We start from the raw sequence: 17,873 nt of genomic DNA on the forward strand, positions 1-17,873 counted from the left end.
GCCTGGGTATAATGGCTAGCACAGAGAGCCGGTATAAAACTCCAGCACCATACTCTTAGAATAAGATTATCTGATAACTTTCTTTAAATCAAGCTGATGAAGAAAAAAAATGCATTTTTTGGAAACTCTGCATGCAGTGAGAAACTGTGGTCATCATACACACTCACACAAAAGAAAAAACTCCCAAAAGGGCCACATTAATTTTTTTACTTGTTGGGCATTTCACCAATTCCTACTGAAGAAGAATGGGAAGTAAATATCAGACTTACCCTACAGGTTATTTTCTGCTTCTATGATACAATTATATTTAAATTGCAAAATAAAATCTTGCAATTCTCATGTGAGTCTATCAATTCAGGCATCATCATTTTAAAACATCTTTCGATATTATAACATGTTCGTATCCAAACTTGCTGAATGCAACTGACTTCTGTGTCCAGATTCGTATGTAGTCAGTAGCCCAGATTAGCAGCACCTTTTACAGAATGCTGCTTCAGTAGTGCTTAAATTTACCCCTCATCCTCAGTGAACTCATTAGAAAGCTGGCAGCGACTCCGAGGCTGAGTCTAAGGGTATAGGGAAGACTTAGAACATCAATTGTTATTCTTAAATCTTTATTTCTTCAGCAATAAATTTAAATACTATCCTATCCTCTACCCAGCCCACGTTCATCACCCCCAATACTCTCCAACTCAAGAGAAAAAATAAGTTGCAATCACAACGAAACATCTCTGGAAGCAAAACGTAGAGCCCAAGGGTTTCAAAAAGTGTTTAGATTACAGACCACTCTGTCATAAGGTGTATTTCAAAGAGAAGCTTTGGAGATGGTGGATCTATATATTCATGCCACTTCCACCTAAGCCTTACATTTACAAGCAATAGCCCTGTGGAAATTTGAGTGGGAAATAAAGAAAGAGCTTACCTCCTGATTGTACAGACAACAGATGCTCCTGATAGCAAAGAACTGAAATGTAAAATTCCAGGCTCTCAGAAAATCAGAGAATGTTGAGAAGAAAAAAAATGAGGGTAAGGAAAGGGGAGTACAGATCATTGCTCAAAACAAAGTTCATCTTGGAAACACAGGATATTATAAACGCCCAGTCCTAATCCTCAGAGAGAGCTTCAGGTGTCTACTTCATTCTCTTCCAAGTTCTGGAAAATGGATCAACTCTGCAGATACAATAGCTTTAAAATTACCAAGCAGCTTGAAAAGACTTCATCACAGTTCCTCTTACCGATACACTGAAACACCCAAAACATTTAATAATAGAAAAACTGTTACAGTCACCAATTACATAGACAAATAATTAAAATGTCTCAACTGGAACACCAGTGAAAGTTTCCTAATGACTAGTTTTCTCTTTTTTTTTAATTCTCCCAGTTTGATGAGGTTAAGAATAAGGGACCCAGGTTGAAGAAATCATCAAGAACCCATTAAAAGCCTTTTAAGAAAACCAAACATTTGTTCAAGGACAGTCTCGATACTTGGCTGGGCATGTAAATTATGCAGATATCTAAGAGGAAAAAACTACTATGCACTATTCTGGGTGACCAGAAGCCCAAGCTATAACAATACTGCTCTCTCCGTATGGAGAAAAAAACATAAATAGAACCCTAAGCGTCATATGCCACATATCAAAGAAGCAGATACAGATCTTTTTTGAAACACACATAAAGATTTTATAACAAGAAAAAAAAAAAACACAAAACTAATACCCATCAATAAGGAATATTTATATATTCTATAAAAATACAAATTTTTAAAAGAAATATATCCATCGTCATTACCTTGAGAAAAATCATTTACTATCCCACAACTGCCCTATCACCCTCAGTGGAAGATCACTTCCTACTTGAGATCAGACAGAAGCCATCGACAATTACCTCAGCTTCTTGGCATTATATTTACAACTTTCCATTACTGTCATTGTCATCTTTCAAAAATGCAATCTGTTCACAATACACCCACCATCAAATGAAAATGCACACTTTTTGGCACTGCTTACACACGCGTCCTCTGCAGACTAGTCCCAGCCTACTTCTCCAGCCTCTGTCTTCCCCCAAACATTCTATTCTTTCCTCTCACATATATGCCTCTGCACATATCACTCCCTCAATCTGGAATGCCACCTGCACCAAGTTAATTCCCATTCGTCATTCAGGGCAACCCAAACGGCTCCATTGGGAAACATAGTTGGAACCACCAAGTTCTATTAGGAGCCCTCTCCAGTGCATCCCTGGATACTCCTGTATCATGGCACTTATCATTTAGGTGCCCCTGCTAAACTATGAGCACATACCGCACAAACAGTAGTTGTTAAAATCTTGGTTGACTGTAGAGAGGGATTTGTTGCTTCAGACTGAGAAATGAGTGCGTGGTGGCACACAGGTGGAGATCATGAGGAAAATTCCATAGAAAGTTAGTGCCATTTGAAATGGATCTTAAAGGATGAACAGTGAGTGGTTCCCTGATGGGCAATAAGAGAGGAAGGTCATTGAAAACTGACAGAATTGAATAAGCAAAAGCAGAGAAATGAAAAATCATGGTGTGACAGTGTGTGTATGTTGAAATATACACATATCTGCCTAATTTACTCTTCTTCTGTTGGGGAGAGGATGGAATCCTTACCCAAAATATGTATTATCAACCCAACTAGATCACCAACTCCTTGGGGAGATATGATCGTTTATATTTCTGGGTGTCCTTTCCCCCACATTCATCACCAAATACGGCTGCCCCTGCCCAGCACTGCCTAATACAATGTCTTATAAAGAAATAACTATGAAATCATTATTGTTAATAGAAATACCTATTAATCCCAGGAAGACAGTTTTCTATTTAGCGAAAAGCAGATCATCTGAATTAACCCAGTCAAAGCCTTGAATTTAAGAAAACCTGTGGTACTAGGATAAACAGTCATATGACTGCAATTTCTTTGAATGAAGATTCCCTCCTGTAGGAATAAATGAGCAAGGGAGGTAAGCTGCAACATAAATCAGCCAACTGTCACATAATTCTTTTTCTTTAATATTGCAAAAGGTAGAGAGAACCATTCAGATTACTACAAAGAATCATTTAAATGAGCTCATTAAATGCAAATTAAAACAGAAATACTGAATAAGCACTGGGCCACAATTAAAGCCTGAAGAAACAGCAGGTAAGAAACAATTTTCATTGATCAAAGAACTAAAAGCTAACAGAATAAAGGATTCTACACTGAAACTGCTTTCATGAATATGAAGCATTTCGAAGTGAAGAGAACTTTTTTTTTATTTTTTTGAAAGAAGCTTTGGAAGTAGAGATGGATTTGCATATCTTAATACAAAGTACTTTCAATATATCATCTTCAAGCACGAAAGCCAAGATTTCAAAAAAATTAGACTTTAGAAAAACCTCAGATGGGGGGTTAAAATTGAAAAAGAGCATAAGATCATCATTTTAGAGCCTTTGGACCCTATTTTATAAGTTTACTATGCTGCTTAAAGCAAGTACAATGAAATGGTTTTGCTTGAACAATGGGAATTTATTAACTTACAGTTTTCAGGCTGAGAAAATGGCCAAATCAAGGCACTGTCAAGGCAACGCTTTCTTCCCAAAGAATGGGTGCTGGCTATCCTTGGCTCCTTTTGCCACATGGCAAGGTACATGGTGGCATCTGCTGGTTTCTCTCTTCTCTTCTAACTTTTGTTGATTTCAGTGTCTTGCTAGATTGATTTTCTCTCTCTATAGTCATTCCATTTATAAAGGACTTCAGTAAGAAGCTTAAATTCCATCCTGAATGAAGTGAGTCACACCTTAACTGAAGTAGCCTCATCAAAAGATCCTATTTAAGGTATCAGTGACTAAGAGAGCTCAAATCGAGTTGAGAGGCTACTCTGGAGGTCAACCTTATGCAAGCTTCAGTTAGATATTGCTACTTATCATAGCTTGCCAACCCCCAACCAAAACCATTCCTGCCAATCCTAAAGAACACCTAGGACATTATATAAGATTCTACAAAGGTTCCGTGCACTCAAGTAACTTTGCAGAAACCTACAACCTCCAGATGGGTCTTCTGGACGAGAAGGTACTGAAAATGCAGAGAGGCTAGCTTCTCCAGAACATCAACTAGTTCCATCTTCCTATCCCATATTACTGACAGCCCCTTCCAACATGAAAAATCTATAATGGGCATAGCCCAAATACCCCTAAAGAGGGGGAGAAAGATCAAAGATTATGGTGGAGTTGTACAGAGAAAGTAAGGTTTAAAAAATGAACATGACTGCTGAATCATTATATTGATATTTCTTTTAGTCTCCAGTATCTTAGAGGAGCTAGTAGTAAAAACCTAAAATTGTGGAATTATAACCCATACCTAATTCTGAAATCTGTTCTACAACTAACTAATTGTTGCAATGTGCTTTGAAATTTATTGCTTTTTTGCATGTTATTTTTTACAAAAAGTCGTGTGATATTAAAAAAAGTTAAAAAAAATTAAAATTAAAAAAAAAGATCCTACTTACAGTGGATTTAATGTTAAAAAAACATTTAACATGTTTTTGTAGGGTACACAGTTGAAAACCTCCACACTCTACCCTCTGTATCCCAAAAAGACAAGTTCTTTCTACATGCAAAACACATTCATTCCATCCTAGCATCCCAAAAGCTTTAAGTCATTTCAATAACAATGCTAAGTACAAGGTCTCATCAAAATTGGCTATAGGTATGGTCTGGCCTAGCGCACAATCCCCTCTGTGGACCTGTGAAACCTAAAGAACAAGTTATCTGCTTCCACTGTACAAAGAAGAGGCAGGCATAGAGCATTCCCATTCCTATAGTGAGAAATTGGAAGGAAAACAGGGGTTATGGGTCCCAAACAACTCCGAAACTCTGCAGGACATATTTCAGGAGATTTCAAGGTCTGAGAAGCATCTATTAAGTTTTTGTTTTCTCTGGGCCTGATGAAGTGGCAGGCAGAAACCATGCTCTCTCCAGACACTGGGTTGAGGTTCCACTCTCTGAGAATATCAGGCTGAGTGCCAATCTCCACAATCCCTAGGAAATAGGTTACAACTTCTGAGAAACCTGGAGTGGTAACACACTTCCTGAACAATGGGGTGGGAGATCCACTCTCGCCAAACTCCAGGGCACTCAACCTTTTCCACACATGGATGAATCTGCTCCCTTGGCCCAGGAGATGTCTTCTGTCCAAACCTCAGTTTCCAAGATTTGCCCTTGAAGTGATTTTTCCTTCAGTCTGTCCCCTTTCTGCCCTTTTTCCCAGGTTGGCAGTGACTCCACTCATACAGATCTCATGAAAAACTCTGTAGATTTCACACATAGCACGCAGGGGTCCAAACCATCAGATGGCAGAGCTTCCCCTAGATCCTTCCTGGATAACTGCACCTCCAATCCTGATTTGCACTGAAATGGCTGGCTGGATCTATGTTCAGATAAACCCTCACATGGAAACTATCTGGGGACTCATTTACCAGAAGCTCAGAATTTTCCATACCATCCATCTCTGATTTCATTGTGCCTAGGAGTTCAGTTCACAGCTTATCCCTCTCCTTTCACATTTTGTTATAAGCTATGAGCAGAAACCAGGCTGCCCTCTCCACACTTAGCATGGAAATCTCCTCAGCTAAATATCCAAGCTCATCACTTTCAAATTCTGCCTCCCATTGGACATCAGAACTCAGTTTCACCAAGTTCTCTGACATTTTAAAACAAGGATCACCTTTCCCTCAGTTTCCAATAACACATTCATCATTTCTGTCTAAGGCCTCATTGGAATTGCCTTTGGCGTCCATGTTTCTATCAATAGTCTCTTCAAGGCAATCTATTTTGGCCTTTTCTATTAAGTGCCTCTCAATTCTTTCAACTTCTACCCATTACCTAATTCCAAAGTGATTTCCACGTTTCTGGTATTTGAAATAGTGGCGTCCCACCCTCCTGGTATCAAAATCTGTTATAGTTTCCTAAGCTACTTAAAGTATTATGAAATGAGTTGGAAATTTATCAGCTTACAGTTTTAAGGCTGAGAAAATGTCCAAATCAAGGCAATGCTTTCTTTCTGAAAACAGGTAATCCTTGGCTCCTCTGCCACATGGCAAGGCACAAGGAGGCATCTGCAGTCTCTTCTCTCTCTTCTAAGTTTTGTTGATTTCAGCCTCTTGCTTACTTACCTGTCTCTCTCTCTGTTTCTCCCTCTGTCTTCATTCCACTTACAAAGGACTTCAGTAAGAAGATTAAGTCTCATTCTGAATTTGGTGGGTCACACCTTAATTGAAGTGGCTCCACCAAAAGATCCTACTGACAATGGGCTTATACCAACAGGATTGGATCAGATTTGACATGTTCTTCTGTCTGAACCACTATAGAACCAAAGAAGAACTATGCTGAATTACATGAAATCATCTATGAAAAAAATTAGTAAGATCTATTTTGTGATACAATTGTACCTCATCTTAAACAGAAACTTTTAAAAGCCTGCCATGGGAACTTAGACATAGGTTTGCTTTTCATTTAAAATTATTGAAATGGTAGGGAAAGTAGCAATGCACAGTACACTCACCTAGAAATACAAACCCTAGAATTTAAAATTCATCACATAGAGCTTTAAGAGAAATGTAGATTTGTGGGAAGATAGAAAAGTTAGAATACACACTCATGATGATAGAGCACTTTTTTTCTGTTTTATTCACTGTCTATCACCAGCACCTAAAGCAGTACTGGCCACATAGTAAGTGGTCAATTGCTAGGTCTCCTTTCATGAAAGTAAAGATTAGAAAACGATGATTTATTTTTTCTTTTGGAAAATCATTTTGAACATAAAACTTAAAATACACCATTCTCATCTATCAGGAAGGCAAAAATAAAAATACTTGATGGCACTAAGTGGCAGATATGGGCAGTCTTCTAAATGCTGTTGGGATGGGAAAGGCAAGCCCACCAAGCACAATTGTGCAACTTGTGCATGGCTCAAAGGTACTAAACCAGGGTGATAAGGGGTAGAGTGAACTCCAGTAGCTACTATGGTATGAGTTGAATCAGACTTGCAGGAGTGATGTCTTTTTATAATTTTTCAGCCCTTAAGGCAAGGGCAGCTCTTTGCAATCTTGTCGCATTAATGGTTTTAAACAGGAGTATAAAATAGGGCAACTACTTTTAAAATAATTTGAAAAACCTATCAAATTTCAAAATCTACCAACTCTGACTAGCAAATACACCCCGAATTTATACTAGGATTTTTACTTTTTGTATATGCTTACATTTGCAAGTAAAAAGATAAAGGAATAAAAATGCTCATTCTAACATTCCTAATGATAGCAACTGTCTGTAAATTTAATGAATGCACATTTATCAGGGAGTATCTGCATAATTATTCCACCCCATAAAATAAAAGGTATTACAGTGGGGTAGCCCTGTATCTATGTAAATTCTCTGAGATATTAAGTTAATCAATGTTCAGAAGAGATTATGTTCTGATTATGAGATTATATTCTGATTATTCTTTTCAAAAATCTAACCAAAAAACTTAAAAGTATAAGATGCTGAAAATGAATTTCAATACATGGTTACATTTATCCATGGACTTTAATACCTGATATTACTCAAATACTTACATCTAGTTTTTCAGAACAGGATATATCATAAATATCACTATTAAAATTCAGTTTTAAAAACAAAGAAGTTTTAAACTCACACTTAAAACATACACAATAATCTAGCTAACTTTAAAAAAGGGTAACAGTATTTTTAATAGATACCAAAAATTACATTTTTCTAAGTAATATTTCTTAAATTTTTCTATTCTGCTTTATGTTATCTTGAAGCCCTTCTCCATACTTATCACAAAGTCATAATTTTTCACTGGCTTCAATTAAATTAGGTATCTGTAATTGTCTGGGTCAGGGCATTTAACATTGCAAATGAAAATGTAAGTACTAAGTCAGTGCCAAGAAGGTAATCTTGGGCTTTGACAAAGTAAAAGGAAGGTAATTTTACTGGTAGTGAGGTAACATACATTCTTACCTTCTTAATTTTCCTTCCAAAGAGAGCCAGGATTTAATTAATATAGAATTACATTATTTGCATTAAGATGGTATAGTGATTAAAGAGCATAGAGACATTTAAAGGGGCAAGTTCTGAGTAGAAGACGTGTCTTTTAATAAGAAAACAATCTCCAGATGTACATTTATGTATCTTTTGACCTCTAGTTCGTTGCTGGGCAAAAACCAAAATGCCTTTCCCAGATCCAAAATTTGGTCGCAAAAACATAAAACCCAAGGCACTTTTTTTCAACTGTTCCCACTAACTTTCATGTACCTTTAGCACTCTTCAACACTCCCAAGTTGAAAACTGCCTACTAAGATATTTATTCAAATGCACTAACCAACAGAATTAGATAATGCAACATGTTGCATAAAATACTTGATCGAGCATTATCTATTCAGGCATGCAAGGAAATGTCAGTTTACAATAATTGTTTTTTGTGTCATACTTTTTTTGAGGGGAAAAGAGGCATGGATTTAATTATTTATGTTATAATACACTTATTTGCACTACGTAAAAATATACAATAGCTGGGAATGAAAAAAAAAAATCTTTTAAAACCTTACCTGTAGGGCGGGCAATGGTGGCTCAGTGGCAGAGTTCTTACCTGCCATGTCAGAGGCCCAGACTTGATTCTAGGAGTCTGCCCATGTCAAAAAAAAAAAAAAAACCTACCTGTAGTCTCCAAATCATTCATTCATTAGCAGTCTTGACAACTGTTTAACCTTCAAATTCAAATACAATACTTCTTCCCTGCTGTGTGCATATATCCCAAATAAAAACTAAACAAAACAGCCTAGATATATTTCATCCTAATAAAGTTATCTGTATAAGTATATAGTAGATAATAATTTAGAGTGCTGGTTTTAGATCTTAAGTTCCTGTCTTCATATAGTTTCACAATAGATTTTGTTTCTCTTAAATAGTTCTACAGTAGATTAAGTCGAATTAAAATAACATAAACATAAAAACGCTTGTCTTCAAAATAAAGTTGTTTTTCCTGTGAAATACCAACAGCATGAATTTCGAAAATCTCTACTGCTTAGTTCTGATTCAGTTCAGATTTATGTTTCCAGATGAACTTGAATAACTGTCACCTAAAAAAGCTCAACAGGATTTATAAAAATTTATATATTTATATATTTTCAAACGTCATTCACCAAAAGACACACCACGCTAGAAAGCTAAGCAAAAATGGGCAATATCCTTAGGTTTCATCATGGCTGCAGAGAAAATGTCAGTTAACTAGAGTGATTTTCCCAGTGATGACTAGACTTGTTTTTCATTTTTAAATTAATTTTATAAACAAACCAGAGTTAAGGAGTGTTGTCAGTGCATAGAAACGCATATATTTTCTAAATCCACCTTTCACCTTTCTGGACACACCACATTTGATTTGTCGAAATCAAGTGTTTTTAAGTGGACACTCCTCAGTAAATCCTCAAACAAGGTCACCGAGACTTCAATATATAACACGGAACAAGTCTGTGACAACGAATCCCCAAATAGTAGTTTCTTACTCCTACTGTGCTTTCCGCTAATTTTCAGGGATAATCCCTAAAATGTCTTTGCCTAACAACCCTGGAAGAAGAGACCTCTGCTCCTTCTCAAGATCATAACATTTATAAACAACCCTAATATTCACTTCCAAAGTGCCATTCACAAAACTGCAATGTGTTCAGAAATAACCCTTAATCCATATGCGAAAAGCAGGAGACACCAAGTCTACAATCTTAATAGTTCATTCTTCTTTGATCTCAGACCCTCGATGTGAGATTGAATAGGGAAAACCCGAGAAGCAGGACGTTTACATTCATTTTAAGGAATCTCTGGGTCCCACCCACCATCAGCATCGTCCTGCTGTCCCTTCCCTGAGAGTCCGACTGCTTGGCTAAGTTTTCCCCTCCAGAGCCCTGCGGAGAGTGAGCTCCGATCGGTCCCACGCAGACCGCCAGCCAACCAGGCTCCTGGGAGGAGGGAGCGGGAGGCGGTGCGAGCGCCAAGCGGCCCTCGGGACTGACCACGCGGCTACCGCCGCGCAGGCCGCGGGGGGAGGGGCCACTCGCCGGCAGGAAGCGGCACCCCCGCTGCCCTTTAGCTGGCGTCCCTGGCGCGGCTGTCCTCAGGGAGTCCCTGTTCAGTCTCGGGCGGATGAGGGGGTGTTAGGCACACACACTTATTCTCTAGGACGGACACGACAGGTCGGCGGGGGAAGGACACCCGGGCGGCGCACTCTTTTTCGCCCTATCAGGACGGAGAGCACTAGCGGGCTCTCTGGAATGCCCTGGGCCCAAGCGCGGCGCCACGCCACTCCGTACCTGTGAGGCGCCCACATACCTATCATGGTCACTGAGCAGGTGGCGAGTGCTCGGCAAGCAGCGACCTAGGGCACACTGGCGCCCGCCGCCTCCCGGGGCTTAAATGACTCCGGACCTCCCCGCCCCTGCGCCCGGCGAGGTCGCAGCACGCATGCGCGGAGGCCGCGCGGCCGCGGCCTGCCGGGAATTGTAGTTCGACGCGCAGCCTCCCCTCCATCTCGCCGCCTCTCGGCCACTTTTTCCGGCTTCAAGGCCCAGGAAGCGTACGTCACGACAGACGGAGGCCATTGGGCCGCTGTGTTGATACGTCGCTTAGCAACCACGAGGCTTACCTTTGGAAGCTTGTTGCAGCTCTAACCACGGTTCTGCCCTCTTCCCGCCCCTCCCCTCCCCCAAACTCCCTTCACCTAGGAGCTGCCAAACATCTGGATCAGCCTGGGCACTACGAGGGGTTGAATTTCTAACATTATTGCGCCCTTTGACGTTTTTTTCCCGACCTTCTCACATCTGTAAACCCCACTGATTCTTAGTACACTTTTTATGAGAACAAGACATTTTCTAGAAAGATGGTGGCTGAAAAAGAGACCCTGAGCTTAAGCAAATGCCCAGACAAGATGCCGAAGAGGACCAAGCTGCTGGCACAACAGCCGCTCCCGGTGCACCAGCCGCACTCCCTGGTTTCTGAGGGCTTCACAGTCAAAGCCATGATGAAAAACTCAGTCGTAAGTGATCTTCCTGATTGAATGCACTCGCTCCGAATCAGGGTACACGAGATTATTTGTTCTAAGCTGGCCGTGTGATGGATTCTGAGCTGTTGTCCTCGGTGGTCTTTGCCAACAATGACAATTACTCCGCCAATGGCAGGCAGTGCCCAACAATGTGTGGGGTCAGACTAGGTTGGCTAGAAAGGATCCTGGACAAGAGATATACTGTGCCCATTTATAAGTACCTTTCTAATAACTCACAATTTCTAGGAACCCAAAATTACTCTTAAGCTATTTACACAAAGAAAAAAGATCCCCTTTTTTTCAGCTCCTAAAATAGCCACACTGGCACAGGGCCTGATAGAAGGTGAGGTCTTAGGAGTTATTCTCACTCTTGCAAAATTTAACAGGAGCTGATGTACTACTAGGAACAAAAACTCATGAAATCATCAGTAATAACTGCTTAACCTAGGGGCATTTAGGTTATCTTACCATCCACGCTAACAACACGCATCCTTACAAAATGACATGGGCTTATTTGAGCACTGAAAGGCAACCTAATAGGAAGTCAGTCCATTCATGACAAATCTTTTAAATGATACTTTTTAACAATCCAAGTCTATTTGTAAAATGCATATTTCTACTATTTTTGATAATAAAAATAAAATATTCTTAATATTATTACAAAAACAATTAAATGCCTGGAAATGGTTTAGCTATATGCACGATAGTTGTTTTTTTAAATCCTATTTGTTAAGTAGCTTTAAATTTGGTATGTTAACAGATTTTACTACTGAGAAAGCACCTGTCTGGGAATGAGACATTAAATAATAAATACAACTTCCAAGTTTGTATAATTTATACCCTGGGAGAATCTGATTTATTTTATTGTATCTCATTATATTATATGAATAGTGTTGCTTCCCAGTGTCACATTATTTATTTTACTTAAATGTTGCAAATTTAATACCTTATTCCTAAACCCTATTTATAAAATACATGTATGAAACAGATTACATCTAGAGCTCTATGTCAGATTCCTAAATTACTATACAAAATAATATTCACTTTATTAATGTATATGTCAGTTGACCTATAGTAGTTAAAATCTTGGGAGATAAACTAAAATCCCTGCTTGTTGTAACTGCAATATTTCATGTGAGCAGATTCTCATGGGAGCCCAAATGAGTCATCAACAATACAGAATAACATAACCATTCAAGTTTATCATTTACATTTGCTTCTACCCAATATTTAAATAATAATTTTGATGATATTTTAAATGTTATATTTTAATGCCACAAATGTAGAAAAATGGCCAGTTTCTTTCTCTTTTTTTTTCTAAACATATATTCTTACATTCTTATATCAGATTTATTCTTAGATATAAACTTACACCTAGTCACAATACTGGAAAATTGGATATTTCTGTATTGCCAAATGTAACAAATGTGCTTGTAAGATTCAAAAACATTAATCTTGAAGCAGTTCTCTTTACAAAAAAGTATTTGAGATAAATTATCTTCTTTTCATATATTTAAGGAAAATCTTTTAGTATAATACATTTATCACCACTGGGATCTCCAGTAACTCATCTCTTGATAAGTCATTATTTTACTTCACTTAGTGAAAATCGTAATTGTTAGATACAAACATGATTCATCCATTCAGTCAGTTAACAGCGTTTTTACTTTTTGTTTTTGTTCTTTTTGAGCACTTACTACATGCTAAGCAGAGTTCTGGGGATTTGGGATCAGTAGTGAACAAAGCAAAGTCCCTGTAATTAATTCTCCTAGGAAAACCACTGCCAACAACAGTAAAGACTTGATAAAACAAATATAGGCAATATTTTTTTAAGCAGACTAATTCAACTGGCACAGGAAAAAAAAAAGGTGTCTTCAATTTCCAATATTTACATGTCACCATTTCCCTCTTCAGCAGCATAGACTTTGGCACAACCTTGGCCGTAGTATAATAAAGACCATAACCAGAAACCAGGAACCCAGTATTGTTTTGAGTTCATCTGGACACATACTTTGTGCTTTATCTAACTTATAAAGCAAGTTAGGCTGTGGGCCCAAGATTTTGATCGAGAAGTTGTCTTCAACTTAAACTTTCTACTACATCTTTACTGCTCAATGGACTACAAAACTTGTATGCCCAAAGTTTAGGGAATGGAAGAAATAATTCTTTAATGTTACTTTACATACACAGATAGTTTAACATTTACCAATCATAAATTCATCCAAAGTAGTAATGATGAATATTTATAAATTATGTATTAAGATCTTAATTTGCCTGCTTCAACAGAGATCAAATAACAATAGACTAACTAAGAAACCAAGTTAGAAGTTGTGCTCTCCCATATGGAAGTCCAAGCTGATAGCAAACCTGAGAGTTTGGACACTTCCCTGTGAGGTAGGTCCGGGGCCACAGGAACCTCCTGCATACTTACTAGGGTGATGTCCTTGGTCAAAGTTAACTTACCACCACCAAAATTAAGTCTCAGCTCTCAAAAAGAAAACAAATAAGTTCCTATCAAGGGCATGGCCCAGATGCTATACCCCATTTTCACTTCCATTCCACTGGCCAGAATTTAGTAATATGTCTTTATTTTCCCTTTTTGCAAAAGCCTGGGAAAAAATTGACCCTTGAAGGAACTCCCAGGTTCCCATAACTGTTACATCAGAAAAAGGTCTGTGAAAATTATGTAGTTTCCAATACCTTATGGTCTCCAATACCTGTTTCAGCAAAATGAGAGAAAAATGGGTAATGAAAAACCTGCAAGAATAAGGCACCCAGCTCTCCATTTCCAGAATTTGCATTCATCACTTCTGCTCTTATCTCACTCTGGAAACTTATTCTCATAGCCATGTCTAGTTGCAAGTGAGGCTGGGACATGAAGCCTCTAACTGATAGCTCTGTGCCTTGCTAAAACTTGAGTTTTATTCCTATAATAAGGATGAGAAAGAATAAATAGAAGTCTCTGATGCAGGAGTTAAAACATGTTATATTGCTGGGGAAGAAAAGGAGATAGGTAAGTAAAAATAATTGTAATACCAATACACACATATTTATGATAAGGGCTTTCAAATACTTATTCAGTACAGTAGAAATACTAAAGATGATAGAAATAAGTGACAATAGCCTGACTGAGACCTTCATCGCCTTTTGTCTAGATTTAACAATATCATCCAAATTCATCTCTGGACTCTACTGCTTAATTGCCTCAATCAATTATCAGTAATTGTCAGTTATTTACATAAACTTTTCCAGTACAAAATTCTACTCATTTCATTACTCAAAACTCTGGAGGTCCCTAATTCTTATTAAAAAAGTCAAATCATTCCTTAGGGCCATCAAGTTTTTCTATGTTTTAATTTCATCTACTACTCTTCTCATTTATTTCAACCAAATTGAACTTAGGTAAAAAAACTGTAGTATTTCCATTTTTGTGATTTTTGCTTATGTTGTGCTCTTTGCTTGAACATCTTATTCCTTACACAGTAACCATTCAATCATTTATTAATCAAACATCCTTATTGATCACTGACTATGTGCCAAGCACTGTCTTGGATATAAGGAATAAGCAGTCAGCAAGAGTCTTATATTTTTATAAGTCAAGGAGCTTATATTTTTGTGGTCAGCTAAAATAGCAACTACTGCAAGGAGACTCTCCTAGTTATGCTTCCCTGTGACCTGGGAAGGAAGTCATTATCCTTTACTTCATGTTTTCTACTTTGTATTAAAGCTATTGATCATGTTTTATCTCCATATGTCAATACCCTGTGAGAGCAGAATCCATGTTTGTGGTGGATTGAATTATATATCCGAATTTAGACATACTCTTGCCCTTGATCCATATTTGTGTGATTGTGAACCCACAGTAAATAGGATTTATTGAATAAGCTAATTTTAGTTACAGTTTGGCCCAAATGAATAAGATTTGGTCTTAATCTGGATTACTGGGGTCTTCGATAAACAGACAAAATTCTGACATGGTTAGAGAAATCCGTGAAGAGATAGATGCAGGAAGCCAGAAGTCAGTGAGAACCTAAAAGAGAAAGGAAAAGTCATTGCCATATGATGATCTAGCCAAGGAACCCCAAGGATCACAGCTAGCACCAAAAAACTTCATATTTTCGGGGGAAAGCAAGCCTTCAAACTTCCAAAACCACAAGACAATTTCCATTATTTAATCCAACCCACTGTATGGTATTTGGCATAGCAGCCCTGGAAAGCTAAGAAAAGTCTAACTCTTCTTTTCATCCTAATCAGCACCTAATATTGAATACTATCCAGCACCTAATTCATTATGAATTAACAACTAATATTTCATCCTAACTGTACCAAATAATTAGTAGTCAAATTTGATGAATGAAAGAAAGCAATTACACCCTTTCTTCTTATCTCATCCCCTTCTGTTTACGGCTGTAATTGTCCCTAGTTTGGATGTTTTCAACCACCCTTCCCAATTTAGGAGCATAGGAGATCTCTTTAAAATCAAACCAGGTCTTAGCACTCCTCATCGCAAAACTACTGGTGTCTCCCCATATCATGTAGGTTAAAGGTCTTAGTTTTTACATTCGTATTAAGGCCCTACATGATTTGGCTACCTCTGCTTCTTTCTGCTTATACTATACTGCTTTCCCTCTCTCCCATCTGTTCCATCTACACTGGCTTCCTTGCTATTCCTTGAATACACCAGTTGTATGGCTGCATCAGTGCATTTACCCTTCCTCCTTCCCTAGCCTGAAATACAATTTTCCCTACATATCACCACCTTTTACCCTTATGCCATCTTCAAATTTTCTCAAGACTTAACTTTTAAGTAAAGTCTTCCCTGACTATTTAATATTTCAAACATTTACCCTCCCTCATTCCTTCTTTACTGCATCCATCTACCTTCCTTGTTTTATATTTTTCTATAGATACTTATCACCCTCTAATGTTAGCTTAATTTATTCTATGGCTTCATCCACAAGAGAATAAGGCTTTCAAGAGCATGGAATTTTTACTGTTTCACTCACTCTGCATCCGCAGCTCTAGAAAGGTTCCTGTCAGATGAATAAATAAATGATCATATCTTATACATAATTAGCCAATCATCTCTGAATTAGCAGCTTTAAGAAAATATTAATGGAATTGTATAAATTTTAAATGTAGGTAGCGAATAACATACATGTGCTATGCCATATTTAACTAGCTTATTATAAATTTAATACATGTTCATTGTAAAAAGCTTAAATGAGTAGACTTAGAAAGAAAAGCTTTCCCTTTCTAAGATTATGAAAGTTTTACCCTTTTTTTCCTATTTCTTCTATGATTTCCAGTTTTTATTTTACCTGTTTTCTTCATCTCAAATCATTTCTGTTTAGGAAGGGAGATGGAAATACTGATTTATTTTCTTTTCCAAATAGCCGGAGAGTATTTATATGATGCTTTATGTATAGTTAAAATAAGTTCCATCAAAAACCTTTCTATTCAATTCAGGGCTTCATATTTAATTTAAATGATCTATCAGTACTATATGTATAATGATACAGTCGCTTTATATATTCTTTAATTTCTCATAAGTTTAGTCATCTCTATTCCATTTTTTTCAAACCAATCCAATGAGAAGACACTTTTTTTACTTTTAATTTTGAAATACTTTAAAACTTACAGAAAAGTTACAAAAATAATTTTTAAAAAACCATACAAAGACCAACAACACATCCCCATTCCCCCAGCTACTCACATCCACCAATTTTAACACTGCCACATTTGCTGTATTATCCAATCTTTCTATCTAGCAATCTATCAGTCCCTCTGATTCTATCCATCTATGTGTCTATCTATTCATCAATTCATTCTCTGAACACTTTTGTGTAGGTTGTAAACATATTGCTTCTTGAGGTCTTAACACTGCCATGTACATTTCCTAAGAACAGTGATGCTCCCTGAGGTAACCACTTGTTCCAGTTTGCTAGCTGCTGGAATGCAATATACCAGAAATGGAATGGCTTTTTAAAAAGGAAATTTAATAAGTTACAAGTTTTCAGTTCTAAGGCCAAGGAAATGTCCCTATTAAAGCATGTCTATAAAAATGACTAAATTAAGGCACCAACAAGAGGTTACCCTCACTTAAGAAAGGCCGATGATGCTCAGGGTTTCTCTCTCAGCTGAAAGGGCACGTGGCAAAGTCTCTCAGGTTTCTCTCCTGACTTCTTGTTTTATGAAGCTCTCCAGGAGGTGTTTTCCTTCTTCATCTCCAAAGGTCACTGGCTGCTCTGTAGTTCTGTGGCATTCTGCTGTGGCTTTCTCGTGGCTCTAAAAAAAGGGACTCTCTCCAAAATGTTTCCTCTTTTAAAGGATTAATGTGTGGAGTCACAACTCCGTGAAAGCCATCTGATCAAAAGTTACCACCCACAATTGGATGGGTCACATCTCCATGCGAACAATCAAAATGCTCCAGCCAGCAACATTGAATGAGGATTAAAACACATGGCTTTTCTGGGGTCCATCACAGATTCAAACCAGCACACCACTCTAATTGCAGTTAACAAGTTCGAGAAAATTAACGTGTATATAAAGCTTACATACTATGTATTCCAGGTTTTTTTATAGGTCCTAACAGTGTCCCTTTGAGCCTTTTCTCTTCCCTTGCTAGAACCTATCCAAGATCACAAATTGCATTTAATTATAATGGTCTCTTTAGCTGCTTGATCTTTTTTAAAGAACATGGGAAGATATATTCAACATAAAATTTGCCATTTCAACCATTCCCAAGCACACCATCCAGTGGGATAATTCCTATTTACACTGTTGTGG

The 17,873-nt window shown here is 37.7% G+C and overlaps 2 protein-coding genes and 1 long non-coding RNA gene across 10 annotated transcripts in view; 1 reads left to right on the plus strand and 2 right to left on the minus strand.

The window, feature by feature from the left end:
- LOC143650241 (uncharacterized) overlaps window positions 1-10,369 on the minus strand; it is a 28,265-nt gene extending 17,896 nt beyond the window's left edge. The window contains exon 1 of one of the 2 annotated variants that reach the window (XR_013159451.1): window positions 9,883-10,369. This is a non-coding gene — a long non-coding RNA (uncharacterized LOC143650241). Of the gene's footprint in view, window positions 1-922; window positions 1,108-9,882 lie in introns of those variants that run through there. The other variant, XR_013159452.1, reaches the window with a different exon arrangement.
- PRKN (parkin RBR E3 ubiquitin protein ligase) overlaps window positions 1-10,500 on the minus strand; it is a 1,515,422-nt gene extending 1,504,922 nt beyond the window's left edge. For all 4 annotated transcript variants that reach the window (XM_077120792.1, XM_077120791.1, XM_077120789.1 and 1 more), the window contains exon 1: window positions 10,376-10,500. In XM_077120792.1, coding sequence (XP_076976907.1) covers window positions 10,376-10,382 — 7 coding nt within the window. In that variant the 5' untranslated portion in view covers window positions 10,383-10,500. The remainder of the gene's footprint in view (window positions 1-10,375) is intronic.
- A 97-nt stretch (window positions 10,501-10,597) lies between these two features.
- Window positions 10,598-17,873, plus strand: part of PACRG (parkin coregulated) — a 544,801-nt gene continuing 537,525 nt past the window's right edge. The window contains exon 1 of one of the 4 annotated variants that reach the window (XM_077120797.1): window positions 10,598-11,078. In XM_077120797.1, coding sequence (XP_076976912.1) covers window positions 10,923-11,078 — 156 coding nt within the window. In that variant the 5' untranslated portion in view covers window positions 10,598-10,922. The remainder of the gene's footprint in view (window positions 11,079-17,873) is intronic. The other 3 variants (XM_077120798.1, XM_077120799.1, XM_077120796.1) reach the window with 3 other exon arrangements.

This window comes from Tamandua tetradactyla, chromosome 11 (genome assembly GCF_023851605.1).
Source record: "Tamandua tetradactyla isolate mTamTet1 chromosome 11, mTamTet1.pri, whole genome shotgun sequence".
NCBI classification, from domain to species: domain Eukaryota; kingdom Metazoa; phylum Chordata; class Mammalia; order Pilosa; family Myrmecophagidae; genus Tamandua; species Tamandua tetradactyla.